We start from the raw sequence: 22,682 nt of genomic DNA, 5'->3' as shown, positions 1-22,682 counted from the left end.
TCCTAAAATGCTAAAGGGAGCCACAAGGTTAATGCATTGCATACGCAAATAAGCTTAGCTAAAAAAATCTTCACGTGGTACTCCTTCTACTTTATCTTGTTTCGCAGTTTCAATATTTCAAGATACACATTTCGGAAATTTTTGCTCGCTGTGCTGGTATAAGGCCGTCATAGCTGGGAACCAGTGCCAGCCGACTTTGTTCAGAGAATCGGCTCGGACTCCAATTAACTCGTGAAAATGCCACCGTAAGAAGTGCCACTTTTACATACTTCGCTCTTGAACCCTAGCAATATAGCAGAGTACTTCGGGCAAACGCTGCGATGGCAAGCCGAACACTCAAGTAAGCGCTGAAATACCAGTTAGGAAGGTAGACATACGAATTAAGTCCTGGATCTTTCCGACGGCACTCGTGTGCAGGTTTTATTGTAAATGAATGTGTTAGTCATAATCACCAAAAGCTTACACTTGCATTCCAAGAGGTTCGTGTTCATGACACCCACTGAGTTCGCGACGCTTCAGTGATGGCGCATGTGGTTAGTTCAATTACTAGAACTATATAAAACTGGGCGAGAGAAATCTCAGAATGAAATGCATCAGGCTACATCATTGTTCCTACTAACGGTGCACATATAGCTTCAATGGTATGGCGAGAGGCAATGTGTAATCCTGCAAAAAAAGAAAGTTGAAAGTGTGGCCATCACCTTCTTCATCAAGATTAACTCGAACGAGTGTCCGAAGCGCCTGAGGCGCTCCGCTTGTCGAAGCCTGATTTCCGGTGTCCGCCGACAAATTGACATCTTGAGCTGCAGTGGCCTCATACGGCCTTGCTCCGCCTTCAGCTGTAGCGTGCTCGGCGGTTGAATCGACGACTGCCGTCTTTCCTGAAGCTGTTATCAGCGCCTTCACTTGCTCCTGCATTGGGACCGGCGATGGTATTAAAGTGGAGCTGAGAATGTAACCTGAAGGGCATTATCCTGAAGGATCGATCAATCAATCAATCAATCAATCAATCAATTATTATTATTATTATTATTATTATTATTATTATTATTATTATTATTATTATTATTATTATTATTATTATTATTATTATTATTATTATTATTATGATAAATTTGTGTTTTGTGGCCCAAGCGCCAACTCCGGACATAGAGTCAGGCTAGTGTTACTGAATTTGCAGTGTAGTGCTGAATTAGGAAGAGTGCTGAATAATGGAAGAGAGAATAGTCTAGAGGAATTCGAAATCCCACAATTAAGTAACGCCGGAAGAAGTAAGGAAAGCCTTGAGAGCTACGCAAAGGGGGAAGGCAGCTGGGGAGGATCAGGTAACTTGTTAAAGGACGGTGGGCAGATTGTTCTAGAAAAACTGGCCACCCTGTATACACAATGCCTCATGACCTCGAGCGTACCGGAAACTTGGAAGAACGCTAACATAATCCTAATACATAAGAAAGGGGAAGCCAAAGACTTGATAAATTTATAGACCGATCAGCTTACTGTCCGTTGCCTACAAAGTATTTGCTAAGGCAAATAGAATCAGGAACACCTTAGACTTCCGTCCACGAAAGGATCAGGCAGGATTCCGTAAAGGCTACTCAACAATAAATCATATTCACACTATCAATCAAGTGATAGAGAAATGTGCGGAATATAACCAACCATTATATATAGTTTTCATTGATTACGAGAAAGCGTTTGATTCAGTCGAAACCTCAGCAGTCATGGAGGCATTGCGGAATCAGGGTGTAGACAAGCCGTATGTAAGAATACTGAAAGATATCTATAGCGGCTCCACAGCCACCATAGTCCTCCACAAAGAAAGCAACAAAATCCCAATAAAGAAAGGCGTCAGGCAGGGAGATACGATCTCTCCAATGCTATTCACAGCGTGTTTACAGAAGGTATTCAGAGACCTGGATTGGTAAAAATTGGGGATAAAAGTTAATGGAGAATACCTTAGTAACTTGCGATTCGTTGATGATATTGCCCTGCTTAGTTACTCAGGGGACCAGCTGCAATGCATGCTCACTGACCTGGAGAGGCAAAGCAGAAGGGTGGGACTAAAGATTATTCGGCAGAAAACTAAAGTAATGCTTAACAGTCTCGGAAGGGAACAGCAGTTTACGATAGGTAGCGGGGCACTGGAAGTCGTAAGGGGATACATCTACTTAGGACAGGTAGTGACTGCTGATCCGGATCATGAGAGCGAAATAATCAGAAGACTAAGAATGGGCTGGGGTGCGTTTGGCAGGCATTCTGAGATCATGAACAGCAGGTTGCCATTATCCCTCAAGAGAAAAGTGCATAACCCTCCCCATCCCCCCCCCCCCAGCTGTGTCTTACCAGTACTCACGTACGGGCCAGAAACCTGGAGGCTTACGAAAAGGGTTCTACTTAAATTGAGGATGACGCAACGAGCTATGGAAAGAAGAATGATAGGTGTAGCCTACCAGTCGACTCGCGCCCGTAAATCTACTCTCGCCTGGTGCATTAATGCGATGCGCCTTCCTAGCGCATTACTGCTGTTTACATGAATGTGATGCGCTAGAAATGCGATGCGATGCGACACTGTCGCATTCATGTAAACGTGGCTATAGTGTCCTACCTTTCTTTTATGTATGAAAAACACAAATAAGTAATTCCAAGCATCAAACTTTCTGAACCACTATTGGAAACTTGGCTCTTGTACGCCTCCGTTGATTGGGTTAGCCCTACCTTTCTGGCACCAAACCTCCAATAACCTTTTACTAATTTCTATCGCGGACACGTTTACTTTCCCTCCGCTATCCCTAAACCTTCAAGATGGTCAGAGGAGCCTAAACCGACAGCTGTGTAGATATCTCCACGTTCTAAAAGAACGTTTCCATAGTTTTACCGCGGCAAGCACATGCTTCTTCTTCCATGGTGTACCTCGCTTTATAACTATGTGTTCTAAGGCATCTTGATCGCGCTTCGAAAAACACATAGCTTAATTCCCTTTTGGTTACCACAAATAGCTTTTTCCTAATTTCCTATTTACCACTTGGGTACTTACTCAGACCAGGTTTCTTTTCCATTACTGCCACCCAGGAGATTGTCCCTGCCTCTCTGACCTTGCGTTTGACGATGTTTGTCACCGTGTTGCTTAGTATACCAGTCGTATATACTTGCTACTAAGCTTCCTAGTTATTTTACTCCATTGTGAATCAATGTATTTTCTGTACAAATACCTGAACGCTTTCTCAACCCATTTACTTTTTTTTCATATTCCTCAGATGTTCTTCGAAACAAATTTTATTCTCAGCTACCCTCACTTCAAAACTTGTCCAGCCCATATCATCCTGTACAGCTTCACTTTATTTTTTTCCGTGAGCGCCTAATGCGAGACGTCCCACTGGCTTTTGGTTCAGTCCTAATTACACCCCTGATTTCAAGCCAAACGCATTTCCAAATGTAAGTCCTGGAACCATTGCATTGCGAGAGCTCCCGCACGACGCCCCGACCCAGGCTTTACCCCTCCCCCCCCCCATTCCAATTTCCTCCCCTCGCCCCTATTCGCAACTCGGTCGCCTGTGCACACTCGCCCTTTCCTTTGGCGCGTTTCCTCGCTTGGCCAATAATCCTCGAATGCGGCTACCTCATAGTATCGAGACTGCCAAATTTCAGGGCTCGCTGGGCAATGAGCAAAAAGAGTAAAGGTTTTCCAGGGGCTATATTCACAAGCATACGAATAACGTACTGATATGCGTTTATGAATGTTGGCAGCCTCAGCACCAGACAAATGAGTTTTTTCGCGCAGCACATAGTAGACTAGTTTTTACCCAACCACCATTGTGGAGCCAACGCCTGCAGTAAAAACGGCTTGCGTTATGCTACTATAGCCTTTTATGTATAAACGGAAATCGTGTCCGCTTCAATGCTGCCAGATACTCGCTGGCTTTCAAAACTAACACCACTGAAGGCGAGTCATGTGCTCTATCTGCTGCAAAATACACGTGTATAAGTGTGGTCCATGTCGATATAGTGCACTCATAATCGGTTGCTGTGTTAGTTTGACCTTCGAGGCTTATATGCTCAGTTCCACCGGGCTTACGATCCTTGTCTTTGCCTATCTTCTTGCTGGATGCGTACAAGCAACAAAACTATAAGCGCACTTCCCTGCCTTGAAGCAATTCCCAAGAAATGGTTTCTCACGAATGAGGCACTATCGCTCCTGCTCACGAAAAAAAAAAATATATTCGAGTGAGAAGACTCATCACCTGCGGAACAATCGCACTCGGCTTCCGGGACCACCTCCGGCGCCACTGGCTGAACCGGCGCTTGGCTGAAAACCCTCCTTCCTCGGCCTCCTGTGGTTCCTTCGGCACTACAGCGATGCTTGCCTGCCCCACCTGTAAAGCGTCATAACCGTCGTCACGAACCAATTAAGTCCATTGCTTGCTAGAGCGTCCGGCTGATGACTACACTAGCGGTTAGCGGTAGCTACCCGGCAATGTCAGAGCTGGACAAAGATACTTTGCAATTGTATCATGATACAATACAAGATACCCGGGCAACCAGTATTTGAGATACAGTCACAAGATACTACCGCAATTATTGTATCCGATACGATACTTTCCATTTTTATCTTAACATACTTCGATACATTCGCAAATTTCTTATTATAGAGCTATGTAATATAGCAGCAAACGCGTATGCAGAAAAATGTTTGCTTGGAAATGTGTTAACTCTAATCATTCTATTTTAATTTTACTAAAATGTGCATTGGCATCTCAAGATTCTTGTCTTTCTTGCTGCAAGTATAATATTTTCCTTCCGAAACAATTTATTGGAGTTGCTTTATCCTGTTAACATGAAAGCCCTTTATACGCGGCACTGTCAGCGGTTTTTGCTTGTTGCTCATGTAATTGATGGGGGTCGCTTCTGTGCTTGCCGACCAGCTAGCGGGTCGCCATACAGTTAGGAGAATGTCAATAAGATGCATGCGCACGATGGCTCAAATACCACTGTGGAGTCTTACCTTGTCCTTCAACGTATTACCGTTTACGCAACACCGGATCACCGGACAGGTGTATAGCAGCAACAACGCTGATAGCGACATTTTTTTTTGTGACGCATCATGTATACAAAGGGCACAAAAAGCTACAATGATTTTTCAATTTTTTTTTAACCGCTGGCGTAAAGCCTTTGTTAGCGAATTATTCATTTTTTCAGGTGGCTTAGTGGTAGTAATATCAGCTTGAGGAGCGGAGTTCAGCCAACGTTTATAGTGTCGCACGGTGATGTTGTGATAGCATTATCTTGTATCTTTAGATACACGATACATGCTTGCATGCATCAGACACTGATAAAAGTTTTGCCAGACGCATCATGATAGAGATACAAAGTACCCAAAGAGTATGTAAGATACTATCTAACATACATGTATCTTTGATACTACCCGGTACTGCCCGGAATCTACCAAACTGAAAAGCGGCATCGAGGTGTAGCTGTTTGCTTCACGCAAGGTTTTTACTGCGAAGCTATATATGGCTAGCCGATTCGTGCGTCCGTCCGTCCGTCTGTCGGTCACCTGTACGCCGAATATATGTCTGTGGCGCAACCTCATGCGCATGCGCGAAAAGAAAAGAGAGGCGCGCAATTAGCCCACAGCACCTAGATAGCACAAGGCCTGTTTACTCCGATTCATGACGACACGCTACCTGGCTCAAAATTTCCATTGACAAGGCTGGCGTAATGAAAGCGCTGACGTGAAAATCACTGTTGCCTACACGAGGGCATTCCCACTAGATTCTATGGCAGTCGGGCAAGGTAACATGACGTTAAGGATCGGAGTTTTCTGAAAAGGCCTTGTGCTATCGAGGTGGTGTGAAATTAGCTGCGCCAGTAGTGACGTTGCTGCTCTGCGCCGCAGCCTAGCGCACGCACAGCAGTTTCTCTCCGACCGCGAAATGGTTGGACAAAGCGTCATACGCGCTCCTCAGGAGCAGGTAGCCTTCGATCAGCAGCGCCGCGAGCAGAACCGGGAAAGAGCTCCTCTACGCCGTGCCGATGCTGCAGCCCCGGCACAAGAGCAGGCTCCAGAAGCTGAGCGTAAGCAGCAACTGCGTACCGACGATCAGGCAGCCTACCAAGCCATCGTTTAATGAACCAAGTGATAAACACCGGGACCGCACGTTTCGGCTTCGCTGGTTAGCCATCTGTACGAAGTGCTTAGGGGGTGATTTTTTAATGCGAAAGCATTACGTGCCTCATTACGCGAAAGTCCGGCGTCATCGTTGGAGGCGGGACCGGGTGGTGGTACCAAAAATGTCCGACGGCGCAAAGGGTAAAAACACGTCAATGTCCGACGGCGCAAAGAGTAAGAACACGTCAAAAACGCGCGGATTGACATCAAATTTCTCAAGGAGGTTCCTGTAAACAAAGTAATTTAATGTCTTTGAAAGTAAAATTTGTTACATTTCGGTCCAGGCGGGAATCGAGCCCGGACCTTGAAGAGTGCGAGACGAGCACTCTTGCCCGACGCCACGGCGGCTCCAAGGTTGTAGCTGACTAAAGTTGTGCCTAGTGCGTGCGTCATTGCACACGTCACGTCGCAGCCATCTGACTGACCAAAGGTGTGGCTGAGTGCGTGCGTCATCGGGCACGTGACGGCGCAGCCAATCGGTAGGAGGTGGCAGCACGTCAGGAGTGTATGAAATGAGCGCGCCGCTTCCCGTGCGTCACTTGTTCTTCGGATTTCATCGGTGCTATCTCTACTCAATCGAAAAGATTTCACCCAAGGGACTATAATGCTTAATGCTATAATGCTACACGCGTTCCATAATAATGCTATAATGCATTCCCATACGCAAGCAGTCTTAAAAGTCTCTGCCAATTTTTTTTTTTCTACAGCGCATGGACCGAGCCTGCGGTATGGTCATGCGTGATATTATTGCAACGTCGGCCTGTATTTACCTTTTCATCAAAGAGCGCGACCAAATGGGCCCATTGGCAACTCTGGGAAAGTATGATTCCGACTGCAGTCTTACCTCCCATTGCATTATTCCTATTCCGATGCGATTGTCAGATCTCTTACAAGGTTCTTTAAATAAACATCCTGGCGGGTGTTATCCAAGTTTGGTAATTTTTCGTAACACCCACAATAAAGCAAAGTCGTTTTTATGATACAAGTGTTTGCTTATCTTACTCAAAATTATTTGTTTCCCTGCAACACTTCATTCTGGCCAGACATTTAGTTTCCTACCAATGGAAAAGCTTGCCGTTCATCAAAGCGTGCTAAGTGGACGAACAAATACAATCGCCTCATCTCTTTCTATAGCTCATAAATTTTGTTCGCAACGACAACACACAGTTTACGGAGAAAAACAACAGGTGCTTCGCATCATTAAGGCAATTTCTCAGAAAATCTGCACCTCTAAGGGTGTTTTCGTTTGTGTATACTTCACCCCCTTACGCCTATAGAAAAGGGTGTTTTTGGAACTATACACCGTTTCCTCCAATGAATGCTTCACCGGAATGCATTCTACGTTTTTTTTATAGCGATGTATGCTACTGTATCACTACCACTGATTAGGATGAGCGTCGAAGTAATCTCGAAGTGCTTTGCGAGACTTTTATAAAACATAACATGACGGAAGAAATTGACTCGCTATTCCGGCCCTGCGAAAGTGGATCTCCAGCGAAGCTGTTGAAAACACCGCTAGAGTTGCGAAGGGGGGTATGCAATGCTTCATTGCTTGACAATAATGGTAGTAATGGTAATTTGGAATAATGGGAGTAGTGGTAATGTTGACAGAACACCACCGCTGGTCGTATTCCCGTTTCTTTTTTCCTTTGCCGCTCCTCGTATTCAAACTGCTCTTCAAGAGTCCTAAGTATTCATTGCCTACACACAGCGGCGCTGCAACAAGGGAATCAGTTGCTAGACTGGTTCTTCTATATACGAAAGACTGGAGACGGAGGGCTATAATGTCACAAAATGCGTAAACTCAGAAATTATGCTTTATTCTTTTGTTCGGCGTAATCATGATTATTCAGTGGGTACCCACTATATGATATAGGGAGTTCTCGCGGTTTTCGAGACGTCGCGTGTCATACAGGCGTAGTGGAGGTGGCGCGAAAATATATTTTTTTTACTAATCGTGGAGCGCTAGCGGCCGGAATGGAATAGAAACAGTTTGGAATAGTATCGCCTTACAGCACCCCAGCACACACATACTGACACACTTCCCATACCTCACCCGATTTTGAAGTGCGCGGTTACCTCCGAGATTGAGGCAGCATTCTGTTCCATGCCGACTGGCTTCTTCATGGACAACACGACTTGCGTCAGCCTTTCGAAGAGCACCTGGTCCCCAGCGATCATCGCAGAACGCACTGAGCTCGACTCCTGCAACGAGCCCTGCGCCGAGCCACCTCTGATGCCGCTAGTCGGAGGGGCGACCGGGTCCTGGGGCCGGTCCATGTCCTCCTTGAACATGGTGGTCAGCACGCGGTCCAGCAGGCACAGCAGCGTGGTCGACACCACGGCGCCGGAGAAAAGCGATGCGCACATGAAGCAACACGAGCACAGGACCGCGAACAGCTTGCCGCGGCGCAGCCCGAAGCGCTTGGAGACGTCGAGCGCCAGGGACAGAGCCAAGTCGTTCCAGAAATCGACGGTCACCACCAAGGAGAGCAACAAGATCATGGTCAGGGCGTCGACCTGCGAGGCGGCGGCAGGGTTGAGGCACTCGGAAGTCAGGCCCACTGTACCAGAGGGAGATCGAGAGCCACGGTGACAGTGGCCGATGAAAACAAACTGGTCCTGAATGCAACCAACGAGGGACAAAAACGAGACAGTGCAACGATCAAAAGGCGCTGATCGTCTTGCTGTGTCGTTTCATAGCGATGCGTTCATCGGATCGCTTTCCGGGTTTTCTTCGTATAGTCCAGCCGGGCAACCTCAATCGAACGTTATAAAAACACTTTACGCACCCGATGCTGCCATGTCAACCGGTTCAACCTACCAGGGCACGGTTGTGTGCACACCAAGAAGGAAGCATTTATTTATTTACTTATTTATTTTAATTTTTATTGGTGCAAGGGCTAAATATGGCAAAAGAACGCCATGTGAATTATTGATGACTTATTAATGGAAATATAAATTGTTCATGGTAGATGTAACACTGCTGTAAAGAGACATAAAATATGTGTAACACTGTTGTAAAGAGACATAAAATTATTCGCTGTAAAGTGCGCTAGATTTGTAAGTATGAAAATTATGACAGTGAATAGTGATGGGTGCTATGATGATAAAGGTTTCCCCACCAGGGCCCTCAAGCGCAAGTAGTGGGAGGTGTGTGCTCTACAAAAATATATCGCAGCAGGAACCTCCCGTGAGAGAATGTTCCATGAATATAGGGGGCTCATAACTCGCGATGTAAATATTGTAAGCAACCTACAACTAACTCAGTGTCGAAAAACGGCTGGGCTCTATGCCACGAAACATTTCCGGGTGGAGTGGAATGTATTGTCTGTGCGCCAGAGGAAAATATTCTTGTCTTTGCGTTTCCACTTCTCAACACTATAAAAAGAGTTCAAACACCGGCAGAGATTCACCACATTTATCACACATAGGAAGGTCATCACAATTTCACAGGTAGGAGTGCGCGCCGCAGGGATGTGGCCTATTCTAGGACGACGATGACAAAAAAGAAAAATCTGTGTAGGTCGCATTTTTCTCATAGGCTGCCAATTTCTTAAGTAGGGCCTAATAGCGGAATTTATTAAGAGCTTCACTGTCCCAGGTACGTTGCCAATAGCTCCGTGTAGTTTCCTTCATCGGAAAGGCTTCACTTCTGTGGCGGTGATAGCTATGGAAGAGCTGCCAGCTTTCGTTGTTATATACCATCGACAAGACCATTACCCTGGATGCCTCTTGCCCAGATGCCCAGCGTATTATGACTTCTTTTTTTTTGATGCATGAACTCAGAAGAACAGCGAACAAGAGCTGTTCATAACAGAATTTTTATCTGTTTGTGGCAAATGCAATGTTTTAACAACGCCTAAACAGCCAATAAATATTACTCCTTTTTGGAGGTTCAATCCGCAGATGTTTAACCGCCGACAGTACTGCATAGGCCTCTACCATAAAGATGTTTGTTTGGGGGTGTAGTACATTAGATTCCGAGAAGGATAGACCGACTGCCGCATAAGACAGGCCACCATAGAACTTTGATGCGTCGGTGTAAAATTCAAGGCAAGATTATTTTCACTTGTGCTCTAAAAAATTGTATTCGAATGTGTGATGATAGAGCGTGTTTTGTAAACCCGATAAACGATGTGTCACGTTCTACTGGCTGTCACAGCCACGGTGACAGCCAGTAGCACTTTCGCTGGGTTTATTAGACTGTGCTCAAGGTGTGAGAAACCCATTTCTTGGCTAAGTTTACGAAGTGAGGACTCCTTTGCTTTTGAAAACTAAGCTAAAAACGATTTAGAACTGATCTGCACGTCACCTACATATGGGGTGATCATTTTTAAGCTTTTCATAATAGCCTGTGGCACCTAGCATAATTAATGTCCATGAGTTGGATTATTCGAAGAGATGGACATTACTAGCACGAAAAATAAGAACCCATATTGAACTAATTAACAAAATTCACTAACTGCCTTCTAAATGAACTGCTTGACAGTACATATCGCAATCGGTGAAATCGCATGACGTATCCACTTGAAATGCGTCTGCAGGATGACACCAGTTTCTATATATTTCCCAAAGTGCGGGACGATACACCTAGGCGGTAAAAACTCACTAATTAACTTTTAATATATTTATTTTACGGCACATATTGGAATTTACGAATTGTAGCGTCGAGTTTTCATGACAAATCCACATCATATGAATTTTCAGAATAACTCCGGTTTGGAGAGATGCGCCAGTAAATTGGTCGTAAGAAGGGACTGCTGTTCCACCCACTTTTTTACCAAAACGATCTTTTATGGATCGAAGCACAAAAGTATCTGTAATGTATTGTTTAAGTATGGGAATTATTATTGCTTCTTTGCAAGAAGATGGAATGTACCCAACAGCATACATTACATTAAATGGCGAGAGGAGCGTGTTCTTGTGTTTCAGGGTGCAAGTCCTTAATCATTTCATACATGATACGGTCACCATCTGGTGTCGAGCTATTGGAACAATTGAGAGATGCCTGAAGTCCAGCTAGATTAAATGGTTGATTGTATGCCTCATTTCGCACACATTTGCGCTCGAAGCGCTGTGCTCAGCATGTCCTTTGAACTTCAGGAAAGTTTCCCTGTAGTGTGATGCACAGGATATTTGTTCAAAGTGTTCACCCAGAAAATCTGTATGATTTTGAGGGCTATCGCGTGGTATATTTCTTAAGGATAGAAGGTGTGAAGGCCGGCCTTTTAATTTAGTTACTCCGCACTTTAATTTATTCCCTGTGAGACTTAATAGCTTATTTATATATTTTTTCAACTTTCTCTTCCTGCACTTTGACGTATTCTTCTACCCTGTGACTTAATGTCTTCAAAATTTATAAGATTTTCGGCAGCTGGAAATTAACAAAGCAATCCGAAGCTTTGTTTTGAAGCTTGCGTGTTTTCTGACAGTCGTACTATCAGGGCAAGCGACGTATATTAGCTAGTCTATTAGTTTGCTTGATACACATTTTGTAGCAGCATAATAATGCAACCTGTTAATGTGACAGTGCCGTCAATATTGGAAGCAGCAATGCCTCCTCGCCTTAAGCATGCAGGCTCTCGATATCGCTCCCGATTGGCTGGGTCGATATTCCATCTGGTAAAGTGCGGTGAGTAATCATCCCGTTTTGTTAGATTCAGAACTACTGGGAAGTGAGCACTTTCGTGTGGATTCTTAATAAGGCTCCACTCCAGGTGCGCACTCCGTTCATTAGACATTACGCTTAAGTCTGTGAAAGAGTATGTTTTGTGTGAAACAATCCAGCACTTTGTTTTTTTTTCTTATTACGTAAACATGGACCTGAAGAAAGGAAACAAGAACATATTAGGCGCCCTCTCGCATCACAACGAGAATCGCCGCTTAATTGAGATTTTACGATTGTTTACAACACCAACAAAAATGAAAATGAAATTATGGGGTTTTACGTGCGAAATCCACGATCTGATTATGAGGCACGCCGTAGTGAGAGACTATGCAAATTTTTACCACCTGGGGTTCTTTAACCTGCCACTAAATCTAAGTAAACGGGTGTTCATTTCGCCCCCATAGAAATGCAGTAGCCGTGGCCGGGATTCAATCCCGAGACCTCGTGCTTAGCAGTCGAACACCGTAGCCAATAAGCAACCGCGGCGGGTCATCACAAACGACTGTGTATGTTTTCAGCAAGGGCATAAGTTAGTGCATAAGCAAGTGACAAGTTCCTGCAAGGAAGTCCTGCCAACGACAGCTGTACAGCGTTGTCAAAACAAATACGACATAACCAAGACAGCTTGGCCACAAAAGGTTAACCCTTGCCTCCAAGAAAAAATTACAATGCAGGATAAAAGAATAAAGGTATGAAAGAAGAGAGTAAAAGAAGAGCGTGGCAAAAGGACAGTAAAATGTGACTGCCGATTTCCCCGGGTTGGTAAGTCCGAGGGTGCCGTCTATGTGAAAAGGCCTCCGACGAGTGGCCTTAAAGGTCCTTCCGCGGCCCTTAACGCCCTTAAAGGTCCGAACACCCGGCATCGGTTCAACCTCGGAGACCCTCCTTTCCTGGACTCAGCTAACCCGCGCCACGCTACTCGGCTCCATAGTGTCGCAACACAGAACGCTGGCTGACGTAGGCGCCCCTGCGGGGCAAGAGGGAAGTCATCAGCTATTAGCAGCCGTAATAACCAGGCATCACCGATAGGCAAGCACTTGCTGGAATCAGCTAGACACCTCCCCCCCCTTCCAACCTCATGACTGTTGCGCAAGGAGCAGGGCCTGTTGCGCCGCGTCTTCTGCTAGCAAACCGCACTGGGTACGCTAGCGCACTGGAAACGTTGAAGTGCCTACTTATGCCCGCTAGTTATTAGGTACTCCCACCGCATAATAATGCGTAAGCATTCTAAGGCTACTTCCCTCGGAACTCTGTCCGTCCGTCCGTCCGTCTATCTGTAACGCGTGACACGATGCACTCCATGCATAGGTATACATGGGGTCCTATGCAGGTATGTACGAGAATGTTTTGACTCCGCATGACTACTGAGATTGATGATTATGACTATATACCTAGTGAGTACTGAATAGTAGTTAAGGTTAATAAAACATAATAAGATTAATTACGAAGAAACTACTTAAGCCAACCGATGATTAGATAGATTTATTTCTCTCAGAGTATACGGACATTTTGTACTTCTCTCAAAGTACAGAATGTCCGTACATAAAAGTTAGAATTGATGGGGAGGAAATGCCCTCACAGAACTGTACTTCACTGTGGCGGTATTTTGGTGTCACTTTCTCTGTTACCGGGAGAATACAGGGACTAGTAAGGCATGAGCTTGCTGCTCTATTACAGCGAGTTTACAGCGCTCCTTTGAAGCCCCAGCAGAGATTGGTGATCCTGAGGTATTATCTTATGCCAAGATTAACACATCGTCTAACTCTCGGACCTATTTCGGCAAAAACGCTAACAGTAATAGGTAGAGCAATAAGAGGCGCCACACGGAAATGATTGGCACTGCCGCATGATGTGCCTATCGGATTCTTTTATGCGTCCATTGAACAGGGGGGTTTGGGAATCACCTGCTTGAAGACAACAATTCCTGCTCTACATTTAAAACGGTTCTCGCAGATGATGCATTCGTCTTATTCAGCCTGCACCTTCGCAGCAACCAAGAAGACTGTAACCGATGCGTTACACCAGGCGGAACGGCTATGCCTTTTCAAAGGAAGAACGATTTTAGCATCGAAAGAATCAGTCCGCTTCTGGACCTCGCAATTACATATGCCGAGCGATGGAAGGTCTTTCGAAGGTTGTCAGAACGCGAAGGGTTCTTACGAGATTGCAGGCCATCCCGTTCCGAAATGAATAGAAGATGGCTGGCCACCGATTGCTCTGGCACCGGCTACTGGAAACTGCCTAGGAAAATGCATCTATATGCATATAAACATATGTTTGCGCAACAGTATAGCGTTGTATGTCGAGTATGTTGTCAGTATGTTGTATGTCAGTATGTATGTATGTTGTGTTGTATGTCGAGTTGTATGTCAGTATGTCGAGCTCTCTCAGCAAGTATTGGCCTCCGCGTCGGCTGCTTCGGGAGCGCCGAAGCGAGCTGAAAAGGAGAGTTTAAGTTCCCTCGTACGCTGCGGTCCTCATTTAGTGGCGAGAGTTTCCCGCTTCGAGTGTCTCCTTTACAACGCTTGAAAGCACCACAATAGGTAGTGGCTGCCTTTGAAGGCGTGCAACATGGTAGGCTACTGCTCGGTGCCGCAGTGCCGGACGTACGCAACGGAGCCCGGTGTCAGCCTTCACACGTAGCCGCAGGACAAGAAGCTGCGTGAAGCTTGGCTCGCGAAACATAAAACCGGCAAACAGCCATCGGCTACAACTCGGCTATGCAGCAAGCACAGACGCGAGGAAGATTTCTGCTACGGCGCCGGGTCTGCGATGTTCGGAAAACGCGCACTGAGACGCTCGCCCGAGTCCACTGCCCGACTAATGTCATGAAGGTTTGGTCTATGAACTTGTCGATGCTATAGATACTGGCAAGTTCACTGGAGTGGAAAGGCAGCGGTAAGAAGCACATTAAAAAAATCATGGCATATGGTCATGTTCGTGTTATGAATTAATGCACTGGATTACAAAAAAAGGAGCAGCGGGAAATCGCAAGCTGAGAACACCGATAAACATACAGTGCGACGCAACTCTAGAAATAATATTGAAACGTCCAAGAATTTAGAAGAGGAAAAAAAAAAAGATTGAATCGTCGCGACGGCACATCACAGTCCCTGTCGAAGTCTCTACAATGAAATTATTTTGGACAACTCTGATAGCGCCCACGCAACAATGGTTGCTTGTATACTGTCAAATGCTCATATTCTGCGGCCTAAAGCTCATGGCACGGTGCGAAAACGCGCACGCGGTGAAAGCGAAACAGTGCGAGGACAAGCATGCAGACGCGCAGTCGGTCGCTGCGAATCTGTGCGATCGCTGCATTGAGGCTTCATTCTATTATGCTCCGTTCAATTATAGCAACACTATAAGAACATATTTCACATAGTTTGCTCTCAGCGTTCACTTACCTTTCACGCAAGAAGCCGGTTCGCGGGAGACTCCATCGCGGCGACCGCGCGCAGTGGCGTTCACTGTACGTATTCGGTAAAGAGATAGCGTCTGTAAACGATTCTGTGCTTTCAGTTTGCCCATGATTATTATTTAGACAGGAAAAAACTTCTCTCATTTCTCTCTCTCTCTCTCTCTCTCGTATCGAAAGTACTCACAGAAATGTCCGGGAGAGCTCGTGCGTGGTGTTTTCAGTGAGCGCTGACAGCAAAACCTATGAGGAGCGCGCCACATGATCCCTCATAATACGCCAGCCAGGCGCTTCCGATAGATGACGACTCCGTAACTCCTCGCCGCCTATAGACGACATCGCTCGGCCAAATATTTTCGAAGGGGATTTCTTTTAGCTGAATGTTTACCTTCCCGTTGCACGTCCTCAAGATTTTCTACCAGACACAGAAAGCAAAGCCAGAAGCAGCGGGACAGTCGCAGGCGCTGGCTCCACTCATCTCATTAGGTTATCTACTTTCACCGTACCAGCCCGGCCCCATCAAAACGTGCTCCACTTCATGCCCCTCGCCTCAAATAAGCTGATTAGATGAATAAAGGCATGCCAATTAAAGCGATGCTATTCGCTTTAAAAGTAAACAAAGCTGACCTATAAACGAGGAGGGCATTTCATCGACCTGCTCAAAGAACACTACGAGTCACTACCCAATTCTTGCGTGGGCAGTTCTGATCCACTACGTTCTGTTCCTGTCTCTTGACGTTACGCCTACCACTTTTCGTTCCATAGCTCTTTACGCGGTCCCTAACTTGTTCTCGAGCTTCCTTGTTAACATCCATGGTTCTGCCCCACATGTAACCACCAGTAGACTGCAATGATTGTACACTTTCCTCTTCAAAGACAGTGGCAAATCTTCCAATCAGGTTATGTGCTACTGTATCTTAATTATCTGTGACATAATAAACTTTGTCTAAACACAAAACGTAAGTAGAATACCCTAGTATAAAAAGGCGGCGGCCCGACTTCACCACACGACTTCATATTCCCTCCAGAAAATTATTTTTAAACCTCAGTGATTTGAACACCAGCTATTAAGAAAGATTCTGTAAATCTTTGAGGCCATGGAACTCCTTAACATACTTCTGCAGGTCCCGCGTGGTGGCGCTCGATCGTGAACCACGAGCGTAACGCATCTTGTACATTTAAGAGTGCCTTTCTTGTTTAACTTCAGTCACGGAGGAAAATAAAAAAAAATTTTATCATGCTATGTTTGTGGAATACGAATAAGGAAATAGTTCGCTTCCGTGCACCTTTATTAAGGAAAACAAACGCTGCTCGCCAAAGCGCATGCCAGGTGTCCTAGTTTTCACTGTGCAATAAACGGAAGAGGCCGACGCACTGCCCTGATCTCCGTTTCTGCACACTGGCATTTGCCGCTCCTCAAATAAGGTCAATCTGGACAGCGAGGTGTCCTGCCTTTACAACTTTTAATGCGTCCTGTTAAAGCCATTTGGTACAATAATTGCCGCGTTTTTGCTATGTTCAACATGAGAACCTTCATCAATATAGTCCAGCTGCAAGTTTGATGCAGTATAAAAATTATAATGAGCGAGAAGATTACAATGAAACAGTGGACAGATTGTCCATTTCTTTTACAACGCAGACAATCAATTGACGCTCAATCTAGCAGGTTGCTTAAGACAGAAAAGGAGAGAAAAAGAAGCGTAAGTATGAAACGGTAGCAACACCGTGAAACAGTTCAGGTATGTTCCTGTGACATTGTACGTTGCGTGAGAAATTGTGGCAGGGCTATGGTTAGGCAAAAAAATATTGCTCTGTATTGAATAATGCGTAATTCATCATGCCAAGACGTCGAAATGGTTACGAGCTCATGTAAAATAGCTCAGCTATCAACTATTGCTTATATTGTAAAAGCATAGGACTGAAGAAACGCGTCTTATGGTCGAGGCATGACATATCAATAATGGCGGAAGTGGGTGCGTGAGTCAGCGTTCGATTACCTTACATAAGGAAGAGATCAAATGTCTTAACAGTTACCTCTCAAGTAGACCGGCACGTGTACCTGATACGTGGTGCTACCTTTCTAGAGCATGCGCTGATGAGTTTTGTGTCTTCTTTCTTTCTTCGCCAGAGTAATTCTTAAAGCAGTACTGAAGCATCATCTCGTTTACTTTGTCTTCTTGCAAAACACACTCGATGCAAATCAATTTCGAAACATTCAGATACATCTACAAGCATTTTTATTGACCAAACGTAAATCTACGTTTTCGGAAGATGACGTCCATCTGGTAACTTAGACGTCGTAATTTAGTGCAAAGCAAACGCCCCACGTTCTTAGCGTGTTGTTTTACCATTTAAACTAACGCTACTACGTCTGGCCATTGTCGGGACTCGGCGTTACAACCGCCCCAACTTATAACCAAGGCCGGCTTGAGGTTACTGGAGCTGGCGTACTTTTGCGGGGCGCGCGTAATTGTTTTACGTTACGCGTTGACAGCCAGACCAATTCGGCTCGCGGTGGTCTCTCCCGCAGTAGGCACAAACTGCGATTGCGCCATCGTACAAATCAGCGGGATTTCTCACAGCGCACGTTCAAAGTCTCGTCCCGCGGGGAATGAAGACTCACGGACAGATACTGGTGGGCGATCTGCTCCGGCTCCATGAGTCCCAGCAGCGGCACAGTGACCATGTGCATGAGCGCGGCACAAGGCTTTGGGAGCGAGTTGAAGGTCCACAGCAGCAGCGGAAGAAGCAGGCAGTACAGGCAGCCGCCGTACTGCACATTGCGGGGCCGTGTCAATGCGTTGTTGCGCATGAAAAATGCAGACAGCAAGGCTGCCGAAGGTGTGTGTCGAAAGCACGAGCGTTGGCAGTGTGAGCACCATAACCCTTTCTTTAAAAATTATGGGGTTTTACGTGCCAAAACCACTTTCTGATTATGAGGCACGCCGTAGTGGAGGACTCCGGAAATTTTGACCACCTGGGGTTCTTTAACGTGCACCTAAATCTAAGTACACGGGTGTTTTCGCATTTCGCCCCCCATCGAAATGCGGCCGCCGTGGCCGGGATTCGATCCCGCGACCTCGTGCTCAGCAGCCTAACACCATAGCCACTGAGCATAACCCTTTCTTTGTGCACGCTATTTACTTTCTTTGTTGCAAGTCATTGCGCGATTGACGCTGCAAGAGCACGCTGTTAAGAACGGCCACCTGCAGTGCCGGATTGCCGCCCGCTTACGACTATGAGGGCAAGATACCGGGAGCTTCGCCGCCAACTTCTAGCCACAGCGTGACTAAATCGACTTTGTGACGGAATGAGTTCGGCGGGCCAACTATTGTTCCCAAACTCCCCAACGCGCTACCCGGAACGGCTCAGAGTTCTACGAGCCCCCAATCCTGACAACGCTCCTTGAAGGTATCCGCTAAAAGAAGGCGAAATAATTTTTTTTAAAAAGTGCCCTAGAGTGCGGCTTACGCCTGTTTAGTGAATGCTAATCACAGAGTTGTTTACAACACCAAATACGTTTGCAACAGCGCTTCCGTATGCAGCGCCAATAATGATCTGGATTACAAGAAGACTCTGTAGCAGATAAGTGCAAGCGCTCCAGCTTTCTCTCTTTTTTTTTTTAAGTACTCACCATGGTCCTGTTGTGCAAATATTAGTACGGCTGATTTGACTGAATCTCAGGCCTTGAACTGGTATTTGTAAGTTGATGCTATATGCAAAATCAACCTATGGTTAAAGTTCGGCTTTATAAGCTAAATTAGATTGCGATTTCAATGGATTCCGGGGTTTTGCGTGCCGAAACCACCATTTGATTAGGAGGCACACCGAAGTGGGGGACTCCGGATGAATTTTGGCCACCAGGGGATCGTTAATATGGCCCCTATGCACGAGACACGGGCGTTTTTGCATTTCGTCTGCACGGAAAAGCGGTCGCATTCGCAGGAATTTGGCCCCGCAACCTCGTGTATAGCCGTTAGGCCAACGCGGCGGGTAGGTTGCAATTTCTATACAAGGTGTCATGTTAATGAAAGCTAGAAAAGCCGGAACGCTTATAAAGTTAACGAAGAGTTATTTTGTTTTAGAGGTAGGTGCGGCGGTGGACTCGATGGCTGTGTCTCACGCCAAAGCACATTTACCGTTGAAAGCAAACCAGTGTCAAGATAAAAGCTAGGATAAGAAACAAAATAATATCGATTCATGATTCCACAACCGAAGCAAGACGTGCAGAGTCGTGCAACTTATTGACGCGGAATGACTGGCAATCTGCTTGCTGGTGGAACACGGGTGCGGGACGGATATCAGAACGCGATGTAAGTACGCAGTCATCTCGCTTGATTAGTCTCGTCTCTGCACGCGTTACGGCATATATCGCAATGAACTAGACATGTCCCGCAGGCCATCCTCTTCAAACCGAACGCGGTGAGGCGTAAGGGCATGAATTCACAAAGCCTCTAGTGACGGCTGCTGGATAAAAAAAAAAAAAAAAGTGCGGCCTGTCGCATGCATCGAAAGCGCTGTCCTTCGCCGTGGCACCACCAGCCGGAACTGTTTGTCTCGGATCGACATAGAAAGTGCTTCAGGAATGCGTTTGGAACGCGGTCGGCGGACGCATCCTGTCCCCCGCAACTGGCGTCGTTCGGCCCAGCCAAGCGGCCGAGCATGCAACTACGGCTGTCACGTTCCCTCCCATTGCAGCCCGCCCGACGCGGCAGGCCGCATCTTTTTTTTTAGAGCGCAGCTCTTTGGCGTCCGTTCCTGGGTTTCGCGTCGTCGTCGTCGTCGGCGTCGTCGTCGGCCTCGTAACCAGCTCCGCCCCCCTTTCATCCCCCCAGCGCTAGCAGCGACCGACTGATACCGCTGGATGCCGCTGACGCCGCTAGAGAGTCAAGATAACGTGACTGCATAGAACACCGTCGCCGCCATGCAGAAAGAGTATCAGTCAAAGGCATCAGTCAGTCGCTGCTATCTCTTCCCTCCTCCCTTTATCGTGTTGTCCGCTTGCTGCGCGCGCTTCTGCCCCCATCGTTTGCCGCTGGGTGTACACGCCGCCCCCCTCCGCTTCCGCTTACTGCTGGTTGCTCTCGACGGCGGCGATGAGCCTCCGCTTCGGCGGCGCGAACTGCAGGGTCTTCTCGGCGGCGGCGATGAGCTTCTGCTTCAGCCTCGCTTACTGCTGGTTGCTCTCGACGGCGGCAATGAGCCTCCGCTTCGGCGGCGCGAACGGCAGGGTCTTCTCGGCGGCGGCGCTTAGCCTCTGCTTCCCCCACGGCTGTGACAACCTCGCGAGGCACTTGTATAGATCTCGTCTTTGAGAATCAAGCATTGGTGTACCAAGTCGAACATATATCAGTCTATTTCTCCGACCACAAAGCTTCCTTCATGACTGTCAAGAACTGTTAGTGGAGTCTTTGTTAAAGGAATACGTGTGAAAAAAAAAATTCTGTGATAGCGCATACATGTGTTGCTCGATTTCTTTGCCTCAATCTATCCAAAAGGTGAAACAGCTTATTTGCTGCGCTCAAATTTCGCATTAGGAAGTAACGTAATCGTCGGTAATTTTTTTGTTTGTTTTTGTGCAGCGGCCGTGCTCAGCCGTACACAGCTTGTCCAGCGGCCGTACGCAGCTGTTAGCAGTCCGCGAAAAAATAATATCCGAGAAGATTCCCAAATGCCCGAGTTCTGTGCCCTTTTAAATAAAAGGCTGGGTCCTGAACATGACGTCTGTGACGCGCTTCCGGCTCTGCGTGCGCCGGAAACGATTGCGATTAGCCAAAGCATGGCCCTCGAAATTTGATATTATTGCTCCGAGAGAGCCTTCCCGTGTGAATTTGTATATTCACACACACAAAAAAAAAATCGTGCATAGTTGAAGCGTAAGGGCGCAAGTAACTCTCTCCTGTGAATGATACGCTCATCTGCACTCTCACAAGAATTAAAACTCATTATACGCGTCTACCAACAATTCCTTTCCAGGTGGAGCTTGGAACAGGACGTGTACGCCATGTAACTGCTCATGGGCACACTGAATCTTGTGCATGCATGCTGAAGCGGTGACAGGATGAAATGTATTTGCGGCGTGCTCGTCCGGCGTCGGCACGTCCATATTACGCAGAGAGCTGGCAACCACGCGGAACTAATTGCAGGAATGCTACCATCATCAGGTGTGTTCAATAGGTGACCATCTCGCGGGCCATCACTACATTTTTACACAGGCCGTATTAAAATTAACCGTCTAAATTACGCTCCTTCAGCAGCCGCCTTACGTTAAGACTGTCTGCATATGGATTTTTTGGTTGCGAGCTATGTGTTCTTTGGGAACTACATGCAAGGCACAACTCTATACGATACCCTGGTTCCAAAAAACAGCAGAGGCAACAGGTAAAGTGGCGTCAGGATCCCCAGGTGCGACAGGCTGCGGCATTCTTGGCGTTCTTCGGCAGTATTGCTGTAGGATCGCGACGTATACAACGATGATTGCAGGCGTGATGACTCTGCAGGACCAGGTGCACCTGCGCCTGCGATCGTAATGTGAACATTGCGTACTCGTAAGTGCGCCTTGGTAGAGCTTTCGAAGCGATGAGGGACCAGGGCTTCGCGCAAGGCCTCTTACCTTCCTGCCTGCTCACAGCGCCTCTTGCATTCGCGTCGAACATCCGCTATAGGGAAGAAGCGGCGTTGTAAGGCGGACAGGCTGGCCAACCACGGCGAGCAACAAGCAATAGACAGGGCGTCACAGGAACAATGAAGCGGGGACGCAGGTGCATAGCGTGGAGCACGTGCTGAGCTTCGTCTTCCTTAGAACGCCAAGTCCTGGCGTCCGTGCCGGACGACACGCCATCATCGTCAAGACAATGGCGGACATAGTAATGCGGTCCTTTTCACACTTTCATCACCTTCCGTTCGTACCCAGTCGCTCTATATCAGATTGGCTGTGCCGTGGCAGCGGAAACAAATTATTACGTCATTAGCGATCGGGTGAGTCCATCTGAAACATACGAAATAAATTAACGACATGAAGCCTAGAGCACAAATTGGTATACCATGGAAGCAATACTGTACGGCATTTTCTTCTACATTTAGGCTTCTATATAGTGCCAACAAAGACAGCTAGTTTCCGCGGTCATCGAGTGCGATGTGTTCATGTTTACCTGTGCGCGCGTGACTCCGTGCTTGGTAGTTTAGTTACTAAGCAAATGTTCACAAGTTTATGCCCCCAATAAATCTACCATCCTTACTTCGAAGTATGGGAGAGGCCTTTGCCCTGCAGTGGGCTTAACCAGGCTGATGATGATGATGGTGATGATGATAGTGCCAACAACGTGTCTCGCCTGAGAGCGAAGGCTCCTGCAGAATAAATTCTGCTGCAGCTGCTAGCTTTTCGCTATAGACGGTATTGCGGGTGCCAAATCAACAGCGAGCCATTG

General features: G+C 46.7%; 1 protein-coding gene across 1 annotated transcript in view; it reads right to left on the bottom strand.

The window, feature by feature from the left end:
• LOC142576256 (uncharacterized) overlaps positions 1 to 22,023 on the bottom strand; it is a 62,127-nt gene extending 40,104 nt beyond the window's left edge. Inside the window, exons 1-6 of the mRNA XM_075686296.1 lie at positions 21,869 to 22,023; positions 21,607 to 21,773; positions 17,879 to 18,028; positions 8,246 to 8,686; positions 4,239 to 4,370; positions 702 to 912 (exon numbers count right to left, since the gene is read on the bottom strand). Of these exons, the coding sequence (XP_075542411.1) occupies positions 702 to 912; positions 4,239 to 4,370; positions 8,246 to 8,686; positions 17,879 to 18,028; positions 21,607 to 21,773; positions 21,869 to 21,911 (1,144 nt within the window). The 5' untranslated portion in view covers positions 21,912 to 22,023. The remainder of the gene's footprint in view (positions 1 to 701; positions 913 to 4,238; positions 4,371 to 8,245; positions 8,687 to 17,878; positions 18,029 to 21,606; positions 21,774 to 21,868) is intronic.
• Between the last annotated feature and the right edge of the window lie 659 nt (positions 22,024 to 22,682).

This window comes from Dermacentor variabilis, chromosome 3 (assembly GCF_050947875.1).
Source record: "Dermacentor variabilis isolate Ectoservices chromosome 3, ASM5094787v1, whole genome shotgun sequence".
Lineage (NCBI taxonomy): Eukaryota > Metazoa > Arthropoda > Arachnida > Ixodida > Ixodidae > Dermacentor > Dermacentor variabilis.
Note: the sequence above shows the minus strand (reverse complement) of the source record. Positions and strands in the feature narration are given on the sequence as shown.